Raw genomic sequence first — 18526 nt, 5'->3', positions numbered from 1 at the left:
GGCAAGACTATGTTGGTTATATACAATCATGTGTGAAATGCGATCATATACTGAAGATGGTACGCAATGCCAACACGCTCGTCGTGACATGCATTATGCGTGATATGCGTTATACGTGATTTACGCACCCGTTTCAGCATCCCAAATACTTAGTTTCGATCCAACGCGCCTCTTCGTCATGACCCAGCCGTGCGACCACAATTTTGATATCTGGGAACACGCTTAACACCCTGTTAAGACCTACACGCCCTGCCGTGTATGTCACAAAGACAACTTTGTTCTCGGGTACGCCATGGTCAACCAGTACCCTGACTGCCATCAATGCCGCTGCACCTGTAGAAAATTGCGGATCCAGGACTAAGACCAGTCCATGTTCTGCAATGTTCTCAGGAAGAGCGCGGTAGTGCAACTCCGGTTCTCCAGTCCTGTAGTTCGTCTGAATCAATACTCTCCCGGTCCTGCAGTCTGGAATGGTTCTTCGAAGGCCCGTTTCGAATGCACTTCCACCACGTAGGACTACTACTGCGCTGATTTCCGCAACCTTCTTGAGTCCCTGGTACTTGTAGTCCTGGGGCGTGGTGATCTTGTGTGACTCAAAAGGCAAAAAGTCCGCAGCTTTCTCGACCAAAAGCGCGACCATGCGATCGAAGTAGAAGATAAAATCTTCTCTCGATGTGGTCGGGTTGAGTAACAGGGTGTGCATTCCCCTGATTTGGTTCGTTTGTTGCAGTACGATAGCATTATCGCTCAAGGGGCTATCTTCTGCGATCTTGCCCAGTCGTCTCAGCTCCGTCTGATGCTGTATGCTCTTGCTTTCTAGCGTCTGTCGAACCTGGTTGCTCACCATGGTGATTGCGACCTTGTTCTCAATACCTCTTGGAATGATAAGATCAGCAATCTCCCTTTGCGGCGCGACATATTTGTAGAAGTTTGGCTTCACGAAAGCGAACCATTGTTTGATGCATCCTTCGATGTCGCGTCCGCGTTCTTTCACGTCCCGTACGAGACGTCTCGAGAGACACAGGTCAGCGTCGGCTTCCGCAAATATTTTGAGATCCAGGAGGTCGAGCACGCGTTGGTCATGCAAAGCAAAGATGCCTTCTAGAATTATGACGTGCGGCGAGTAGATCGTGGTTGTCTTGGAAAGGCGGGCGTGCTTTTGGAAAGAGTATATGGGCACTTCAGCCACCTTGCCGCTCTTGATGTCTTTCAAGCGCTCGACCAGGATGTCGAAATCTATAGCGTCGGGCGAGTCAAAGTCGAATTCGTTCCGGAAAGCCGCTGCAGATTGCTCTGGCGTCAGAGGCTTGTAGAACGAATCCTACATGCAGTGGTCCTTAGCTGATTGGAGCACGTGACCCACTGTGCGAGGCTGGTACGCACCATAGACAGAATGACGACCCATGGCAAGTTCAACGATGCCACTATCGCCAGTGCCAGAGAAGTTTTTCCAGATCCAGAACTACCAGCTACACCAATGATGCTCGCGTTGCCCCACGGCGGTTCGTAGTGCGTTCTGCGGCCTGCCGAGGTCATGTTTGTGATTTTTTCGAATTTCCGAACGAGAACGTGTTTCTGCTATCTCATACTCTACCAAATCGCACCTCTCATAGCAAGACTCAACAATATCGAAGGTGTATGCAGGGTTCCAGCACGATTGGGTTTCTGCAGCAGGCGGCTCTGTACTTAGGCTCGGGCTTGCTTACATAAGAGTGACCCACAACACTAGCGTTGCCAAGCTCGCAAGCTCAGTCTTTCTCTTCCACGAACCTTCACTCACAAACTTTCTCTCATCACGCACCAAGCTTTGCGTGACTGCCAGCACACTCGACCAACAGTCGGGCAGCTCTATCATTCACTGATGGACGTCGGCTGAGGCTTGCTGAGCGCCTCGCTTCACCATGGTAAGCTCCAACGCATCTGCTGTCGCAACACTCCCCACCCTCTAACAATCATGCAGAGCTCATCTACCGTTTCTGTGTCGGCGGCAACGCCAACGCAGCATCCTTTCCAGAGGAAAATTGATGACATCAAGCCGTCCAAGACGTAAGTTGCTACCTGTCCGCGCCGCCTCAGCTACTGCCCCACATGATGATTTCAAAATAAGTTGGGAATCTCTCCGAAACAACGTGTGGAGAACATGTTAACTTGTATCTCTGATATCACAGTAGCTGCTGCATGCGCGCTACACTGTTTGGCTTTTGATCACCAAGCTAACGTATGCGCTTCAGGGACATCAACTTTGTCATCATGGACTACCTGGTTAGCGAAGGCTATCCTAGGGCTGCTGAGAAGTTCGCCAAGGAAGCCAACATCCAGCTACCTCTTGAAGAGGAGTCTATACAGTCTCGCGTAGAAATACGACGGTCCATTCATGCTGGCGACATTGATACCGCCATTACTAAGATCAATGATCTAAACCCTCAGGTACGCAACCTCTTCCCAGTTCTTTCACTCTTTGCAGGATTATATCCAGTTTCATGCACCACGCAGAATCTCTTTGATGATAATCAAACCTTCAGTCCTTAATATGATTGCAAACACATTCATTCACTCATGTCGCATACCTTTTGCTGGGCTTTGCTAACTTTGAGTCAGATTCTAGACACAGATCCATCGCTACACTTCGCGCTGTTGCGTCTGCAGCTCATTGAGCTCATCCGCACATGCACATCATCTACCGCCTCCGACATCACACCTGCTCTCAGCTTCGCGTCATCTCAGCTAGCACCTCGCGCGGCTACGAACACGGACTTTCTGAAGGATCTCGAGCTTACTATGTCGTTGCTCATCTTCCTACCCGCCACCCCTGGAACACTGCAGAAGGAGCTCAACGAACTGCTCGAGCCTTCGCTCCGTCGCAACGTGGCGAGCAAGGTCAATGAGGCAATCCTCACGAGCATGGGGGCACACGGAGAGTCACGCATGAGGAGCTTGGTGCGTCTGCGTCAGTGGGCGGAGACCAAGGCTCGAGCTGCTCAAAAGGACATTCCGCCCGTACTACCTCTTGGCTTGCAGGACGCCGATGAGCGGCCAGCCAACGGCAATGGTGAGGCTGTCGATGTGATGGTGCAATAGAGACGTACCAGTATTGGGCGTCCGCTGCTTACTGAAGCTTTTGCGAAGCTTTTGCGAAGCTTTTGTGCGGCCTCACGTATGATGTAATGACTTGATGATGAGAGAGCTTCTTGAGTTCTTGCTTAGTTATGATACCACAATTGAATTCTCTGAAACCTTGTTATTTGTCTTCGGCCATGCAGGCGGATGTAGACTGCTGGGTTATCTACTTCTGCGATCCCTTAGATGAGGTGCTTCAGTCCGCGGTGATCAGTCATTGGGCACCGCGAGTCGGGTCACTGATGCGCAGCGTAGATGACCGCATTAGACTGGTCGTTCGTCATATTCGATATGTTACCCTATCGCGTCCGGCTATGTAGTTCGCAGGAGGTCATGAAGGTACTCATGTATGCAACGTATAAGACGGGTCTTCTGTTCCAACGTTGTAAGCATCTCCGAACCTTTGCCCTCCCGTCATCCGCACAGCCATCTAGCGAAAAAGACTCCTCTAAGGGCTTGGGAATCCCTGTGCTTTTTACCACTAGATCTTCAGCCCCTCACTTTCCCAGCCGACGCAGATCTCGCTCGGAGCTTGTGTTTCTGAGCTCACAGGATATCCATCGTCAACCGTCCTTTGCTCCGTAACATCCGGCCGCTTTCGATTGACGCGAGCAAGCCATTGTCCGCTACCCCGCGATTGCGGACGCGCTATTCCCACGCCTCCTAGCATCCAGAATCCCCGCATAGTACGACAGGAGCCGCGTGTAGTGGAGCTGTCTAGAGGCATAGCTAAAACTCTCTTATTGGTCGATTAGCTTGCTCGAGGTCCTCAATTGGGAGATGTAGATGCACGGCTACATGTGGCTGGGAGAGCTTACGCAGAAAATCTGGCAATAGCGTTTGGAATTTGCGCTCGACCGACCCAGCTGGCAGGTTCCATCAACCCAAACGCACACTTACGTGGATTTGGCTCTCACATGAGCTGTCGAGTAATGTGGTGGAGGGACCACATGGAGACGAGGCGTGGTTGAACCGAACTGTGGCCGAGCCTGGGTAGGACGTTACCATTGCCATCTGCGCCTTCAGTCAACATGCCACCTCAACAAAAACGATGTTCTGCCTTGAGTTGTTTGCGGCACCGGCCGTAGACGTTGCGTGCTGAGCAAACAAGTATCAGGAGATATCCCGTCGAAAGAAGCTAGGTGCCTGGCGCTGACCCCACCTAGCCGACCCATCCTCCAAATCACCCCTCACACCATAGTCAACGACAGTTTGCGTCGAACCATAATCCTTGAGCTGATTTACATGCGCTAGAGTCAGGCCACACCAACCTTCCTATATCCGGCAGTAGTTTTCGCCTTACCACGGATGCTTCGCGCTCACGCTATGGTCACTCCCACATAGCCGATGCATCATGATCTAGCCATCACCCAATCCTCCTCCGTGTACCCCTCCAGGGCTCCACTGTACATGTGTACTTCTCTGAAATTGACCAATAATGAAGCTGCTTCAGCGATCGTCCAACTCCGACGTGTTGAGCAGGAGACCTGGCTTGGCGTGGATGAACGGACGCATCGCCTGTAGCTTCCTGTAAGAAGGTGCGAAAGTATCCGGACCCTGGCGAACGGCCATGTTGGTCTTCAGGTGGGGTTAAGGCGTTGAGCTTCTTTCGGCACCGACGACAAGTATATAAAGCGTACGTCTTCTACACAATCAAGGACATCAATCATCATCAACCACATCATTCGATCTGCTACAACCGATACTCTTACAATCGCCAACCTATCCTACTCACTCGCACATTATCAACATGCCGGAAATTCCCAAGGAGCAATGGGCGCAGGTCATTCACAAGACCGGTGGACCCGTCGAGTACAAGAAGATTCCCGTCCAGCAGCCTGGCCCTGATGAGGTTCTGGTCAACATCAAGTACAGTGGTGTTTGCCACACTGACCTTCACGCTGTGAATGGTGACTGGCCTCTGGTGAGAACTTCTCTCCTTTATACCAATGTCATATTCTAACTGTCTGTAGGCCACCAAGCTACCTCTCGTAGGTGGTCACGAGGGTGCTGGTGTCGTTGTCGCACGAGGTGACCTTGTCACGGATGTAGAGATTGGTGACTATGCTGGTAAGCTTCCCCTTCCAGTCTGTATATCTTGGAGACACATTCGAATAAGAATGTACATGTTTGATCGAGCAATACTAACTCGTCACAAGGTGTCAAGTGGCTGAACGGTTCCTGCTTGGCCTGCGATTTCTGTCAGCAAGCGGACGAGCCCCTCTGCCCCAAGCCTCTTCTATCTGGATACACTGTCGACGGTACCTTCCAGCAATACTGTATCGCCAAGGCTGCCCACGTCGCCCGCATTCCCAAGGAGTGTGACCTCGCCGCCATTGCTCCAGTTCTGTGTGCCGGTATCACCGTCTACAAGGGCTTGAAAGAGTCAGGTGTCAAGCCTGGTCAATTCGCTGCCATCGTCGGTGCTGGTGGTGGTCTCGGTTCGCTTGCTTGCCAGTACGCGAAGGCTATGGGTGTACGAACAATCGCCATCGACACTGGCGATGAGAAGAAGAAGATGTGTACCGGAGAGCTTGGTGCCGAAGCCTTTGTCGACTTCTCTACAAGCAAGAACCTCGTCGCCGACGTCCAGAAGGCAACACCCGATGGTCTTGGTCCCCACGTTGTCATCCTTGTTGCCGTCAACGAGAAGCCCTTCCAGCAAGCTGCCGAGTACGTCCGCCCACGCGGTACCGTTATTTGCATTGGTCTCCCCGCTGGCGCCTACCTGAAGGCACCCGTCTTTGAGACGGTCATCAAGATGATCAGAATCCAAGGTTCATACGTTGGTAACCGCAAGGACAGTTCAGAGGCTATTGAATTCTTCCGCCGCGGCTTGATCAAGGCTCCGTTCAAGGTCGTTGGTCTCTCTGAACTCCAGATGGTGTATGACAAGATGAACAAGGGTGCTATTGCCGGACGCTATGTCCTGGACACATCGAAGTAGGGCCACTGCTGGTACTAAAGCAAATGCAAATGTAATGTATATAGCGAAATTCATATTTTAAATAATACTTCTGCTACTCCCCATGCATGTTGCACCAATTCAAGGATACAGTGTTGTTGAAAACGATGCACGCACTAAGTCTTCCTCAAGCCAATACAACGTGGCAAAATTGTTGAGAGTAGACGAGCGGCATAAGCCACAAATCTTTTGTGCCCAGTGTTTGAGAGACATGTCAGTCTCCAAACTTTACTTGTCCTGATGTCATTCTCGGTTCTGTGACCCATCACTCCCTCTTGCTCTTTCATCCTTGTGTATATACACTACGCTTCAGCCCCATCAAACATTATTCTCGTCACCCACTCGGCCCAGCCTAATCGTTAGAAGGTGGAACGAAACTCAGCTAAGCACCGAACGGTGAAACAAGGCTCTTTGAGAGTTTGAGACCAACACGGCTTCCCCGCATCTCCCACCTAGAGCGTACTAACGCAGTAGCTCTTACCCGGTACCTTCAACAGTACCGCCAGATATGCAGCCTCATAGCTCCCAAGCTAAAGCGCACCAGCGCGGCGTCCTCTTTGTTCTCTTTGCCCTGCATAAACTAGTCGACATAGCGTGACAATCGCTTGAATTCTGCACTTACTAACCTTCTCTTTCAAGCGACCCACCTCTCCTCTTCAGTTCCACTACACGTACTATCCATATCCAACACGTACTGCTCCAACCGGTCCATCATCCACCCGGACTGTATTGAACCCGCAAACTGTGTGCCTTCTTGCCAGCGAATGCACTTGCTCGCTGCGCTAGAATACTCTACACACCGCGTCTTTGCGCTCTCGCCCAATGTGACTCTGGTGGACGTAGAGCATTTGCCTGCGGCGTAGGAGAATTGGAGACATGTTGGTTTGGATTCGCAGATGAATTTGCACTTTTCAAAAGGGCCGGAGTCGTCGGGTTCTACGTCCATGGACAGGTTGTCCCAGTCGTCAAGTTTGGTGGAGAGGCGGGGGAGGATGTACTCGTTGAAGACGTCGCGGTGGAGAAGTTGGGTTTTGCCGTTTTGCTGACGCGTCCGCTCGAAGGTCCATAGGTCTTGGATGTCGGTTGGGCGCATGTGGTGGTAGGTGATGGGGGCGTAGCACCAAGGTGTTCGGCCTATCTTCGACACGTTGTGGTCGAGTGATGATACTGGTTCGCCCTGGAAATGGGGGAACGCCCAGAATAGAGGGATGTTGACTTCGCGCAGGGCTGTGGCTAGTACCATGTCGCCTGCCCAGCTCTTCGTTGTGAAGTCGTCGTACTCGGCGAGATTGGCGTTTCTTCGTTCTGTTACTTTGCGCATGGCGGTGGAGGAGAGTACGAATCCAGAGCCGCCGTGTGCGAACAGTGTATCGCCGATGTACATGTGTTTTCCCATATATAATGCCTGGGCGGCGTCGAAATGACTCAGGTACTGGAGTACATTCTGCCAAACCATATAGGTGTCGGCTTCGATGAACACAAACCACTTCGCATTTGGACGGTACGTAAGGGCTTTGTCAACCATGGGTAAGAATTTGAAGCGATCGAGTTTCCATGACGGATTGTCTAGTGATCCTCCTGGTCCGCTTCCAAGATGCGTTGTGTTCTTCAAACCCTCCCTTCCATGAGTCCGAAGGTGGTCGTAGAGCTTGAACTCTGATACTGAAGTTCTGAGTTCTTCACTGATGCCTTCGAAAACATCGTGTATTTGATGCCCGTCAATCTCCTCTTTCAAGTCGGAGTAGATGATGTAATCTGGCACGCAACGAAGTGTTGTTTCGAAGTGAACGGGTAGCTTCTCAAGAATTTCCGTTGCACCTGTTCGGACCACTACTAGAATGTCGTTTGCAACTGCCGATTCTGGACATCTTGGTGTCTCGGCGCCTTGTGGGGTTTCCTTTGCGGGTAGTATCCTAGAGGCTGATGTATCATTGATGACTGATGGATGGAGGGCAATTCCGTGATGCGCTGGCAGAAAGAATTTGTACAGAACGAGGAAGCAGACTGCAATTACGAGAAGTACCGTGCGGCGACTGCGCCTCCGAGTCAGTCCGACCGGAGAACGATGTCTCCTTGACGCATAATGTAGGCCTTTCTCATCCCGGACTGCGCGATGCATCTTGAACAGAAGAGTGGAAAAAAAGAAAAAGAGACGTCTCCCAAGAGGAGAGAATGCGGGACAAAGCTGACATCCCGAAGGAGCGCCATTGTCCAAGATAATACATGAGCCGACACTTTTGTGGCGTAGTTGGCGGCTGGATGCCTGGTTCGTATTTCCTTTGTTCCCTCTTGGAGCGCTTGGGTATAACTCGCATATTGCGGCACAGGTTCCATCCCTGACTCGCTAAACACAGGGGAAAGCGCCACCATTTTGCTAATTCGACCAATTGAATAAATCACCAGCTGGCGCTGTGGGTAAGGCGAGTCGCGACGTTGCCAAAGTCAATCCTCGTGCTTGGCTTGTGGAGATGTAGTGTCGGTTATTGCGAACCCGATCGACAAACTACTCATGGTCTTTGCTCGCACGATTGTTGACGGAATTTGCGCACGAAGGATTCTAGGGATTCAGGGAGATCATCCGGCGGCTTGAGATGCAACGTCGGCTGCGGCATACTGCGATCCTGCACCAAACTGGGTGTGATGCAGTATAAGCGAAAAGGGGTAATGCGATGTGTACAGTTGACTGTATGGCCGCAACCCACCCACACCTCCTCGCACCGACTAGATAGAACACTGTGTTGATATATGAACACACCTTTGCCGAATGAAGAGAGAAAAGACGAGATCGATCTTACTAGCAGATGTGGCGTAGACAGCTAGTGTTAGGGCTGGAGTGACAGGTGGTACAGGCGGCCTAACAACGACTAGCAGATCAAGCTACCTCATCACACCAAACGGAACTTTGCCGAAGCGAAGATTGGGTTTTGAACTAGCAATTACGATCCGAGCTATATGCGAGTGAGATGTGCATGCGTACGGCAGTTGGGAAAGGGAGTGAACCTGAGGTTCAAGCTGTCTCCTCGCCATCTGATAACGGGATGGAGAAATTTAGTATTCAATGGCTGACGGATTGTACACGCAAACAATGCCAGACACTAACGGCCGGTTCGCACCAATGTCTTCTCAAATAGAGGATATATATTTACAAAAGTCCCATTTACACCACCTTGGTTCGGAACATCGCCCGTGTGACTGGCTATTAATTATCGCATATATGCTGCTCATGACATCATTAGAGAAGTATCCCATGCCGGGTAGAGATACATAAAATCCGAACGCCTGCCTTTTGTGTATAGAAATGGTGGAAGAACAAGATGCCAAGTAATACAATCCTGGAAGTAAGAGGGTCGTGCAAAGGACGCTCAGAAGAAATGCTGTCCGCCGTACCCGTTCATCGCGGTAAGCGGCGGTTGAAGTAATGTCTGCGGTTGCTGCTGCTGAACAATGTTTGCAGGCACGTAGTGCGTCTGGTAAGGATGTTGTGGCATGCTGAAATCTGCTACAAGCAGAGGGTTGCCAAAGCCCGTTGGTCGCCGCTGTACTGGGGCAGGTGCAACCGAGACTTGCGGCATCTGCTGCTGAACGACTACCTGAGGCTGTTGCTGGTATACAACATTGCCTTCTTGCATGTGGCCGTTCATCTGCTGCTGCTGTTGTGGGGGTGGCGGAGGCGGAGGTTGTTGCTGTGGCTTCTGGTCCTGGGTTTGCGGCGTATCCCAGCCCCACTTCTGCTTCAGCTCTGTATTGACGAAGCCTACACGCCAACCCGTCTCTTGCCTGATCTTATCGAATATCTGGAGGACCTCTTCCTGCTCGCGCCGGTCTGTGAGCGGTTCAGCTGCGATGGCGAGGGACCGTAGCGCTACGCTGGCAACCCCACGGTCTTTGACGTGTGCACTAATACCGCAGATGAACTTTGAGTTTTGCTCGAGCATGGCCCACATATCGGGTTCGCTAGGACCTTGTAGTGGGTTGATCTGCGCGAGCAAGACAAGGGATGTGTGGTAGAAGAGCCGCGCTATTATCGATGCTCTCTTGATCAGCCAGACTTCGGGGAACGCTGAACCGGATATTGTTTGTCCGGGATACAGATATGCCATTGGGTGCATGGTGCGTGGTATGTTCTCGTTCCACCTGTCAGTCATGTCTTTCAGCCGAAGCCACTCGTTGTGCCGTTCCTGCAAGGTCTGCCTGGCGACTTCCTGATTGCGCGGTATCGATGCACGGAAGTTGCATATCCTTGCAACGACGTAGAGAATGCGATGGGTCCAGACCTCTTCTTTGCCTGACTCAGTCTCTGGCGTGAAGTCCATCTCGATACCCCACTCGTCGGGGTCCCAAGCGACCTGCCAGTTGAAATGCAGACAGCTCAGTATCTCCATACCAACGTTGAGCCAGAAACAGGCGGCTCCAATGCCTGTTGACCTAGCGTTCCAGCGGCACTCCTTGATCAAAGCACGAGCTCCCGCAATGTGGTTCATTCGCTGTAGCGCACGCTCTCCCATGATCTCGTAAACGTTGAGTATTACCGCCGTGGTGGCGCATAGAATGGTATCGCGGTCGGGATCCTGCAGGGAGTGCAATAGGTCGCGTGTGGCTACATCGTAATAGTGGAGTGCTTTCTCCTCGCTGTACTTGGGATTGACAAGGGCAAGATGTCGTGCCCCACACGCGAGGAAGGCGTGTAACAGCATAGGTTCGTTGAGCGCATGGAAAGGTAGTAGACGCGAGAAGTGCTTGTGTGCATCCATGCTGTCCATCCAAATGCCAATTTCCTCGACGAAAACTTGCATGTACAAGACCTCCTCTTGGCTCTTCAGGTAGTCGCGGGTGGGGAGGGGTCCGGGACTCGCCGAGTGCTCCATTGTGTACGGGGACGGTGTTGGGCCGTTTGAGAAACTCGATACTAAAGAGTCAGCACGGACAGCTGGAATAGACTGTCGACTTACTTGAACGCCCGTGTTGGTGCTGTGTCCGCTGTTGGTCAAAGTTGTAGTTGAGTTGCGCTTGCTGGTACGATTCCTGTGCGATGCCCTGAATGGGAGGAATATGCTGGCGCGACGAAGCTGGCGGTCCCATACCGAAGCCGTTGTTGCCCATGTGAACATGTGCGTCCATGTCCTCTACTGGATACATTTCTCGGCCGCCCACATATTCCGAAGCAATTGTCCGTGACTCGTCCATGAAAGCGATCTGATAATCGATGCCTTGGGGGATCAGGTAGGCATTCCTCTCGCAGGTAGTGTCGAGGAAGTTGAGCTTCTTGCCCCAATTGCACTCGCGCTGGGACTTGAGGCAGTTGTTGCAGGTTGGTTTGGTCTCATCGCACTTGAGATGGCGCTCTCTGCATGTCAAGCAGCCGGTACGAGTTCTCTTAGGTTTGTCGTCGGGCGTGGCATCGCTTGCTCTCTTTCTCGAGGGCAATGGCTTGCTCGTGGGCGAGTCATTGTTGGAGGGTGGTGTAGCGGTGTTGGCCATGCTGACGCTCGCTCGGGGACAGGCGCTGCGCCGTCGCTCGCCGTTGCAGGGCGATCACGACCCCGGAACAGGGCGCGCAGTGGGCCAAGTCTGTCGATCCCTCCACCTCGATCTTGTGATCAATCGTCGAGTAGCCGCGGTTGAAGATGTGGGGTTGGTAGAGGACCGCCGCGATCTGACAGCTCGGTTGCGACGGGACGCGACGCAGCAACGTAAGGTTCGCAGTAGGGCGGCTGCAATGGGAGTGATTGAATGAGGGTGGAAAGAAACACAAAGGCGTGGATCCGTCGTCGTGGTGCGAATGCAAATGTGTCGAAGAGGGCGCAGGGATAGGAGGTCTTGGGGAATTAGCTGTCGACAGGGCGTGTGCAGGCGTTCGGTCGCGGATGATATGCAGGAACGCGCGCTGGCTAGGTGGAGGGGTGGGCGAGGAAGGTCATGGGAGTTGTGGGTGCTTTTGGCGGGACAGAAGCAAACAAGTAGCAAGAGCGAGTCGTGAGCAAAGGTGGAATATTGGATTATACCTGAGCGGGCTGGCGTACATGCAGGCTATGACGAACGATAGGAGATGCTGGACGTCCTGGCAGGGAGCGTCGCAAGGGCAGGTGCACGCGAGGCCTGGGGACCGAGGCGCCTGTAACGTTGACAGCTGCACTCTGAAACAAGACGCCGTCCGGGTTTTCGGTCGTCAGCGTCTGGACATGTGGACGAGTATCACGACGATCCCGCGAGAAAAGACGGCAGAGCAGGACAAAATGCGCCTTCGGGGAGACGTCTGGGCCTTGGTATGCGCCAGTCCGGGGTGCGACGCCGTGATGTGCGCGCCCTCCCGGCAATGATGTGCGAGCTTGCTTGGATCCGTCGTGACATTCGGCGACGTAGCATGGAAACTCTTCTTCCCGTCCCGCGGACCCTCGATTGCTGTGCATCATTGCTGTAGCGAGCGCTATTGCCCAGCGCATTAGCTTCTTCGTGGCAGTTCGTGCGAAGAGCTACCCATCGTGGCGCAGGCGCTGATCTTGGCATCGACCCCCCAGTGCTGCTGAAGAGACACATACATCTTGCCGCTGTGTAGGTGATGCCCAACCGGCTTGCGCAGGTGCATTGCGTCCGAGCAGCTTCGACGCTCCATGAGCTGCTGACTGGCTGCACCGCGGCTCGTCTAATCTTGTAGAGTTTTGCGAACAAGCTCCAGACCAGAATAGATCCCTGTCCGTCTCGGCAATCTTTGCACTGTCATAGCACCTGCCACCCTGGAACACCTGCCGACGCCTCCACATGTACTCCTAAGCTGAGAGGAAACGAATCCTCCTTTCTCCATACCAGCCAACATGGCTGTTTCGTACTGCTGCTGCAGCGATCGATCAAAACTCAGCTCACTAGTACCGAGCATCGTCTGAGAAGGGAACGCCCAGCAGGCAGCCGTTTCAAGCGCGCATGCACCTGTCGTTCGCGTTGTATACCCGACAATCAACCGCTCATCACTGGCCCCACCATCGCTTCTCGACGATCGTCTCTCGTGCCGGCCTGCCCGAAACTAACACCTCAGCTTGTCCATGGCCCTGGAGCGCCAAACCGCCACGCTCCCACCGGCACAGCCCACTGCCATTCTTCGCGGCCATGCCTCGCACATCCACGCAACATTGTTTGTTCGTCAGAACAGTCGTTTGTTGACGGGCGACGCAGATGGCTGGGTCGTCCTCTGGAATGTTCAGACTAAGCGACCAGTTGCTGTCTGGCCAGCCCACGATGGCCCTATCCTAGGCTTCGCCCAATGGGGAGAAGCAAAGATAATAACGTGAGTAACATTGTAGCAAACCACTAATGACTTTGGGGTTGTCAAACTTCTGCATGTCGCACCATACTAACAAGAGAGTGCGAACACAGACATGGCCGAGACAACAGAATAAGAATCTGGCGACTAGCAATCGGAGACGAGACTGAGAAACTCTCATCAACATTGCCTGAAGATGGGAACCGAGAACATACGCCGAAACCGTGGCTTCTCCATTCGCTTCCCGTCAATACCCTCAACTTCTGTTCTTTCTCCATGGGTTATCAGCACCCTCCAGCCTCCATCGCAGAGGATGATTCCATCTTTGTGGCGGTTCCATCAACGGACGACAAGGTGATCGACGTGTATAGCTTCCCTGGTGAGCTACTCAAGGTCAGGATCCCACAGATACGAACCGTCGAAACAGGCATGGTGATGGCTGTGAAATTTATTCGTAATAGAGCCACGCAGAGACTTCTACTCCTCGCAGGGTATGAGGGCGGAGTCACTGCAGCCTTTAAGCTGGCTGAAGAACACCCCGATACGAGCGTGGACACTGCTCAGCTTGTATACCTTAGTCAACCCCATTCTCAGCCTATCCTGTCATTGGACGCTTCACCAGAGGGCGACTATTACTACACATCCTCGGCGGATGCTATAATAGCCCAGCATCAGATACCGGAGTTGCCATCCGTTCCGGGTAAAGAAGACAATGACCCACCTGTACCGTCTTCAGGTCTGTTCACAAAGCAAACTGTTCATCAGCCGAGCTCTAAAACACCGACACCCAGTGGTCTATCTTCATTGCTTTCGTCCGCGGCGCCGCTACCGAAGTTCAAGCCTGCTCCGCCAGTCCCGAAAGTGGTCACTTTACAACAGCCGTTTAGAGTGATAGACACCAAACACGCTGGTCAACAGTCGCTCCGTGTCCGCTCTGATGGCAGGCTTCTGATTACCGGTGGTTGGGACTCACGGATCCGCATATACAGCACCAAGACGCTCAAGGAAGTTGCCGTGTTAAAGTGGCATAAGGAAGGTGTCTACTCCACTGCATTCGGCGAGATTCTTACACAGGATGCGACAGGTCACGGAGATAGTGCTACCAATAAGCGGCAAAGAGAGCGTGAGGAGCAGTCGAAGCTTAAACACTGGGTCGCTGCAGGAGCTAAGGATGGGAAAGTCAGTTTGTGGGAAGTGTTCTGATGTGCTGTCTGGCCCTGTCGCGGAACTTGGAGTATGCCAGCCACCCCATGATGACGCATGTATATAGACAAGATGTATTGTAGTATAAATTGTCACGTTAACAGCAATCTACCAAGCAATTGTCAAAGTCGGTGGTGCTTGAGGCTAGCGAATCGGAGGTGATGCTGCGCCGGCGTGGCTTCCCCACAAGAAGCCGAGGCATAGCGACCGGGGAAGTGGGCCTTCGATCTCACCGTCCATCGTCGCGACGCTCCATGCCTGCTTCATCATGTCATAGTACCAGTGCGCACGTGGACTGACACGAGAATAAAACACCCGGCAGACTCCAACTCCCGAGATCGTTTCCTAGACGCGTCCTCTCCATGCGATTCGCGCTTTCCGCCGCACCCTTTCCCTAAGGAGACGCTCCTTGCATATCCCACGTCCGCATTCCAATCACCATGGCCCCCTCCGACGAGGATCGAAAATCCTCCACCGCGCGCCCCTCGAGCCCCGAACAAGCTCCCGATCTCAGCATCACGGCCGACGACAATGTCTACCTGCACGCAGCTGGCTACAACGAATCGCCCGACCGGGGCCTCATACACAGCTTCGCGCGCTTTCGATCCTCGCCACTCGATTTCATTCGTGAAGTCTCGCTACACTTTTCAGGGACAGGATGGCGGTCCTTCGATGATCACATTGGGCAGCCAGAGTTCTACCCGGGCTTCAGCGAGGATATGAAGGCGAGGGTGTTGAGCAGCCCAATGCTCGTCGCCAAAGTGCGGGAGCTGGCGGATAAGAGGGTAGAGGTCGAGGCCAAGGAAGGGCTGCTAGGCGAAGATGCGCTACACGGGCGCGGTGTCGGCGAGAAAGATAAAAAGGCAAAGAGGAGGGTGCAGATTGAGGAATCGCTCATGCAAGTCAGCGAGGGTTGGACGGATTCTATGATCTGCAAGATGGAAAGCAAAGGCTTCATAAGAGGCGCATACTATTTCGCTACACAACTCTTGACAAGAGCATACCACCAGGGCGTCCACGTCTCGAGCGAGGAAGTGCTTCGCCTACGCGCTGTTGCCGAAAAGGCAGCGAAAGACAAGCACTCCATCATTTTCCTTCCGTGTCACCGCTCGCACGTAGACTACGTCTCACTTCAAATCATCTGCTATCGGCTCGGACTTGCTTTGCCAACAGTCGTGGCTGGTGACAACCTCAACTTCCCAGTCGTTGGATCCTTTCTACAACATGCCGGCGCTATGTGGATACGAAGAAGCTTTGGAGACGACCAGCTGTACATTACGCTCGTACAAGCCTACATTGATACGCTGCTGCAATGTGGATACAATCTCGAGTGCTTCGTAGAAGGAGGGAGGAGTCGTACAGGCAAGCTTCTGCCGCCCAAGTTTGGCATACTGAGTTACATGCTCGACAGTATCGCGAGCGGCAGGGTTGAGGATGCAATCATCTGCCCGGTATCGACGCAGTACGACAAGGTCATTGAGGTTGAGTAAGTCTTTCGATCAGACGTGACACCAAAGATAACGCTAACACACCGCAGCTCATACATCAGCGAACTCCTTGGTCAACCAAAACCCAAAGAAAACCTCATGGACTTCCTGTCCGCGTCTAGCGTACTCTCCCTCAAGCTTGGTCGCGTAGACGTCCGTTTCCACGAGCCGTGGTCACTCAGATCCTTCATCACCCAGCAACGCGAACGCTTCTCCAAACTTCCCCAGCAACTCGATACCAAAGAAGACCGACTCCGCCTCCTCCGTACACTGGGTTACAAGGTCTTGTCAGAGATCAACGACGTCTCAGTCGTGATGCCAACCGCTCTCGTTGGTACAGTCTTACTAACATTAAGAGGCCGCGGTGTAGGCAAATCAGAACTCATCCGCCGAGTCGAATGGCTCAGCGACCGGGTCAGAGCCCAAGGTGGCCGTGTAGCACACTTTGGCAATCTCCCCACTAGCGTTGTCGTCGACCGCGCTTTAGAAGTTCTGGGACCTGGACTTGTTGGCTTAGTCCCCGGATTACCAGAAGACACATTCTACGCCGTGGACAGGTTCCAACTCTCCTTCTACAGGAACATGACCATTCATCTCTTCATCCTACAGAGTCTGGTCAGCGCAGCACTATACACGCATGTCAAACAGGGCGGTGGCCCGGAATATCAGCGCATGTCTTACGGTGATCTACGCGCACAGGTGCACTTCCTCTCACAACTCTTCCGCGGAGAATTCATCTTCCCCACCGAGGGTCTAGATACCAATCTCGCCAAAACACTTGAAGGACTAGAAAAAGACGGCGTCATCACCATGTCACGATCAACAACCGAACTCGGCGAAGAAACGGTGGATTTCATCGAACTATCCCCTGCTGAACGGACCCAAGGACGCGAAAACTATGACTTCTACTGTTTCCTCATCTGGCCGTTCATCGAAGCCGCCTGGCTCGGTGCCATAAGTCTAATGATGCTCACCCCTCCCCTCACATCACCCACTACTACCAATACACCCCCATCCGCCTGGCTTGACCTTAAGAAAGTTCAAGACCGCGCACAAGTGCTCGGCAAGACTCTCTACCATCAAGGCGACCTCTCTTACTTTGAAGCTGTCAACAAGGAAACGCTGAAGAACGCCTATACGCGCTTCCAGGAAGAAGGCATGATTCTAGTCACGAAATCCAAAGATAAGACACCCGCTACTATCAGATTAGCAGAGGAATGGACTCCGCAAAGAGGGTCGAACGGCGGCATCATTGCCGATGGACCATTGTGGCGCTTCGCTGAGCGGATTAGCGCTTCGCGAAGAGAAGGCAAGAATCGGCGCGATGGAGCGACAGTTCAGACGAGGGTTTTGGCGCTGGCAGATCTGGTTGGTGAGAAACTTTGGGGGGAGGCAGTGTTTGATAGGCGGGAACTAGATGGCGACGAGGTGAGTGCGGTTGAAGGGAAGGCAAAGAGCATGCGGAAGAGAGGGAATATGGCGCGGCTTTAGTTTGCTTTTTGTATGATATACCTTGTACACTGGCGTTGAGAGGTATACCATTTTGACAAGATACGTTATATGCATTACAGCGATCTGCTTCTGAATCAAGCTTTCTTCCTAGTCGTTGTAAGTCCCTATCGGAAGGTGAAAGTAGGTGGCGTACTGCAAAGCGCGCTCGTTTTATGGTACAGGCCACAGTTTAAGTGAAGTTCGAAACCCCTTCAAGGCCTCAATATGCTACATGACATTTTCAGACTCACCTCATCTCACTCACCTTAGGGTGAGATCAATGCTAGCGCCACCTCAGTAACTTTGTATGCCTACAAGCTCTATAAGAACCGAGCCACCATAATACTCGGCCGTCAATCCTTCACCCCCCTCAAAGCTGGAATACAGTAACTACACTGTCTCCTCAATAACCAACACAACAACGTACAAGTATCCCACCGTGAGTCTCATCTATTGATGACCTCCTTCTCAGCATGCTGATTCAAGTGGCAGCTACAACCTCCAAATGGGCAGGTGCAAGCGTTACGGCAAAGAGCAGCTGCTCGACATGCTCCAAGAACAATGCCCTAACACGATGGCCAAGCTGCCCTTGCCTGATACGTTTGCCTTCCAAGCTCTCCCAGACGGAACTTCAGAGCTCCGCATCGGCTCATACACCAAGGGACGGCGCATTCCAGTAACACATGAACTTTGGGTTCGCTGTGGTGGCAAAGCGAAGCCCTGGTTGGGATTCGACATCGAGATTGATCACAAGAGTTTCTATGGCGATGCGTTCTTTAAGAAGATGACCAAGAGCGGAAAGAGGGACGTTTATTCGGACGAGCTGAAGACAATGGTCGCCTTTGTCTTTGTCTACTGCGACAAGATGGAGGAGTTCTGCGACTTTCAGTTTGGCAAAGGCTTCAAGATCCTAATCGAGCAACTCAAGTATATGTTCCCTGAAGTTGAGGACGACGTCGCGTCTAGCAATGGCACTCAAGACGTACGCACTGAGACTGCGGAGGCTTCAGA

General features: G+C 52.7%; 7 protein-coding genes across 7 annotated transcripts; 4 read left to right on the top strand and 3 right to left on the bottom strand.

Moving 5' to 3' along the window:
* Positions 1-26: 26 nt before the first annotated feature.
* BKA58DRAFT_24363 (uridine-cytidine kinase 2) lies at positions 27-1731 on the bottom strand. The gene is made up of 2 exons (XM_046166720.1): positions 1384-1731; positions 27-1321 (listed from the first exon to the last, which is right to left on the bottom strand). Exons 1-2 carry the CDS (start codon positions 1534-1536, stop codon positions 134-136), a joined length of 1341 nt encoding a protein of 446 aa, XP_046031633.1. The 5' UTR covers positions 1537-1731; the 3' UTR covers positions 27-133.
* Positions 1732-1879: 148 nt separating this feature from the next.
* On the top strand, positions 1880-3078 carry BKA58DRAFT_447374 (CTLH/CRA C-terminal to lish motif domain-containing protein; the record flags this gene model as incomplete). The annotated part of the gene is made up of 3 exons (XM_046174234.1): positions 1880-2046; positions 2232-2427; positions 2599-3078. Exons 1-3 carry the CDS (start codon positions 1955-1957, stop codon positions 3076-3078), a joined length of 768 nt encoding a protein of 255 aa, XP_046031632.1. The 5' UTR covers positions 1880-1954.
* Positions 3079-4867: 1789 nt separating this feature from the next.
* On the top strand, positions 4868-6064 carry BKA58DRAFT_304774 (chaperonin 10-like protein; the record flags this gene model as incomplete). Its single annotated transcript, XM_046167028.1, has 3 exons — positions 4868-5041; positions 5091-5187; positions 5277-6064. 3 exons carry the CDS (start codon positions 4868-4870, stop codon positions 6062-6064), a joined length of 1059 nt encoding a protein of 352 aa, XP_046031631.1.
* A 652-nt stretch (positions 6065-6716) lies between these two features.
* On the bottom strand, positions 6717-8261 carry BKA58DRAFT_351862 (uncharacterized protein; the record flags this gene model as incomplete). Its single annotated transcript, XM_046168558.1, has 2 exons — positions 8022-8261; positions 6717-7958 (listed from the first exon to the last, which is right to left on the bottom strand). Exons 1-2 carry the CDS (start codon positions 8199-8201, stop codon positions 6717-6719), a joined length of 1422 nt encoding a protein of 473 aa, XP_046031630.1. The 5' UTR covers positions 8202-8261.
* Positions 8262-9397: 1136 nt separating this feature from the next.
* BKA58DRAFT_24186 (C6 zinc finger domain-containing protein) lies at positions 9398-11753 on the bottom strand. Its single transcript, XM_046166683.1, has 2 exons — positions 11032-11753; positions 9398-10988 (listed from the first exon to the last, which is right to left on the bottom strand). Exons 1-2 carry the CDS (start codon positions 11558-11560, stop codon positions 9445-9447), a joined length of 2073 nt encoding a protein of 690 aa, XP_046031629.1. The 5' UTR covers positions 11561-11753; the 3' UTR covers positions 9398-9444.
* A 993-nt stretch (positions 11754-12746) lies between these two features.
* BKA58DRAFT_373847 (WD40-repeat-containing domain protein) lies at positions 12747-14654 on the top strand. The gene is made up of 2 exons (XM_046169262.1): positions 12747-13358; positions 13448-14654. Exons 1-2 carry the CDS (start codon positions 13117-13119, stop codon positions 14535-14537), a joined length of 1332 nt encoding a protein of 443 aa, XP_046031628.1. The 5' UTR covers positions 12747-13116; the 3' UTR covers positions 14538-14654.
* A 123-nt stretch (positions 14655-14777) lies between these two features.
* Positions 14778-17715, top strand: BKA58DRAFT_329674 (glycerol-3-phosphate acyltransferase). Its single transcript, XM_046168140.1, has 2 exons — positions 14778-16023; positions 16075-17715. The coding sequence occupies exons 1-2, from the start codon at positions 14978-14980 to the stop codon at positions 17513-17515; spliced, it is 2487 nt and encodes an 828-aa protein (XP_046031627.1). The 5' UTR covers positions 14778-14977; the 3' UTR covers positions 17516-17715.
* The last annotated feature ends 811 nt before the right edge of the window (positions 17716-18526 follow it).

This window comes from Alternaria rosae (assembly GCF_020736505.1).
Source record: "Alternaria rosae strain MPI-PUGE-AT-0040 chromosome Unknown BKA58scaffold_1, whole genome shotgun sequence".
In the NCBI taxonomy this organism is placed as follows: Eukaryota; Fungi; Ascomycota; class Dothideomycetes; order Pleosporales; family Pleosporaceae; genus Alternaria; species Alternaria rosae.
This window is presented reverse-complemented; position numbering and strand designations above follow the sequence as displayed.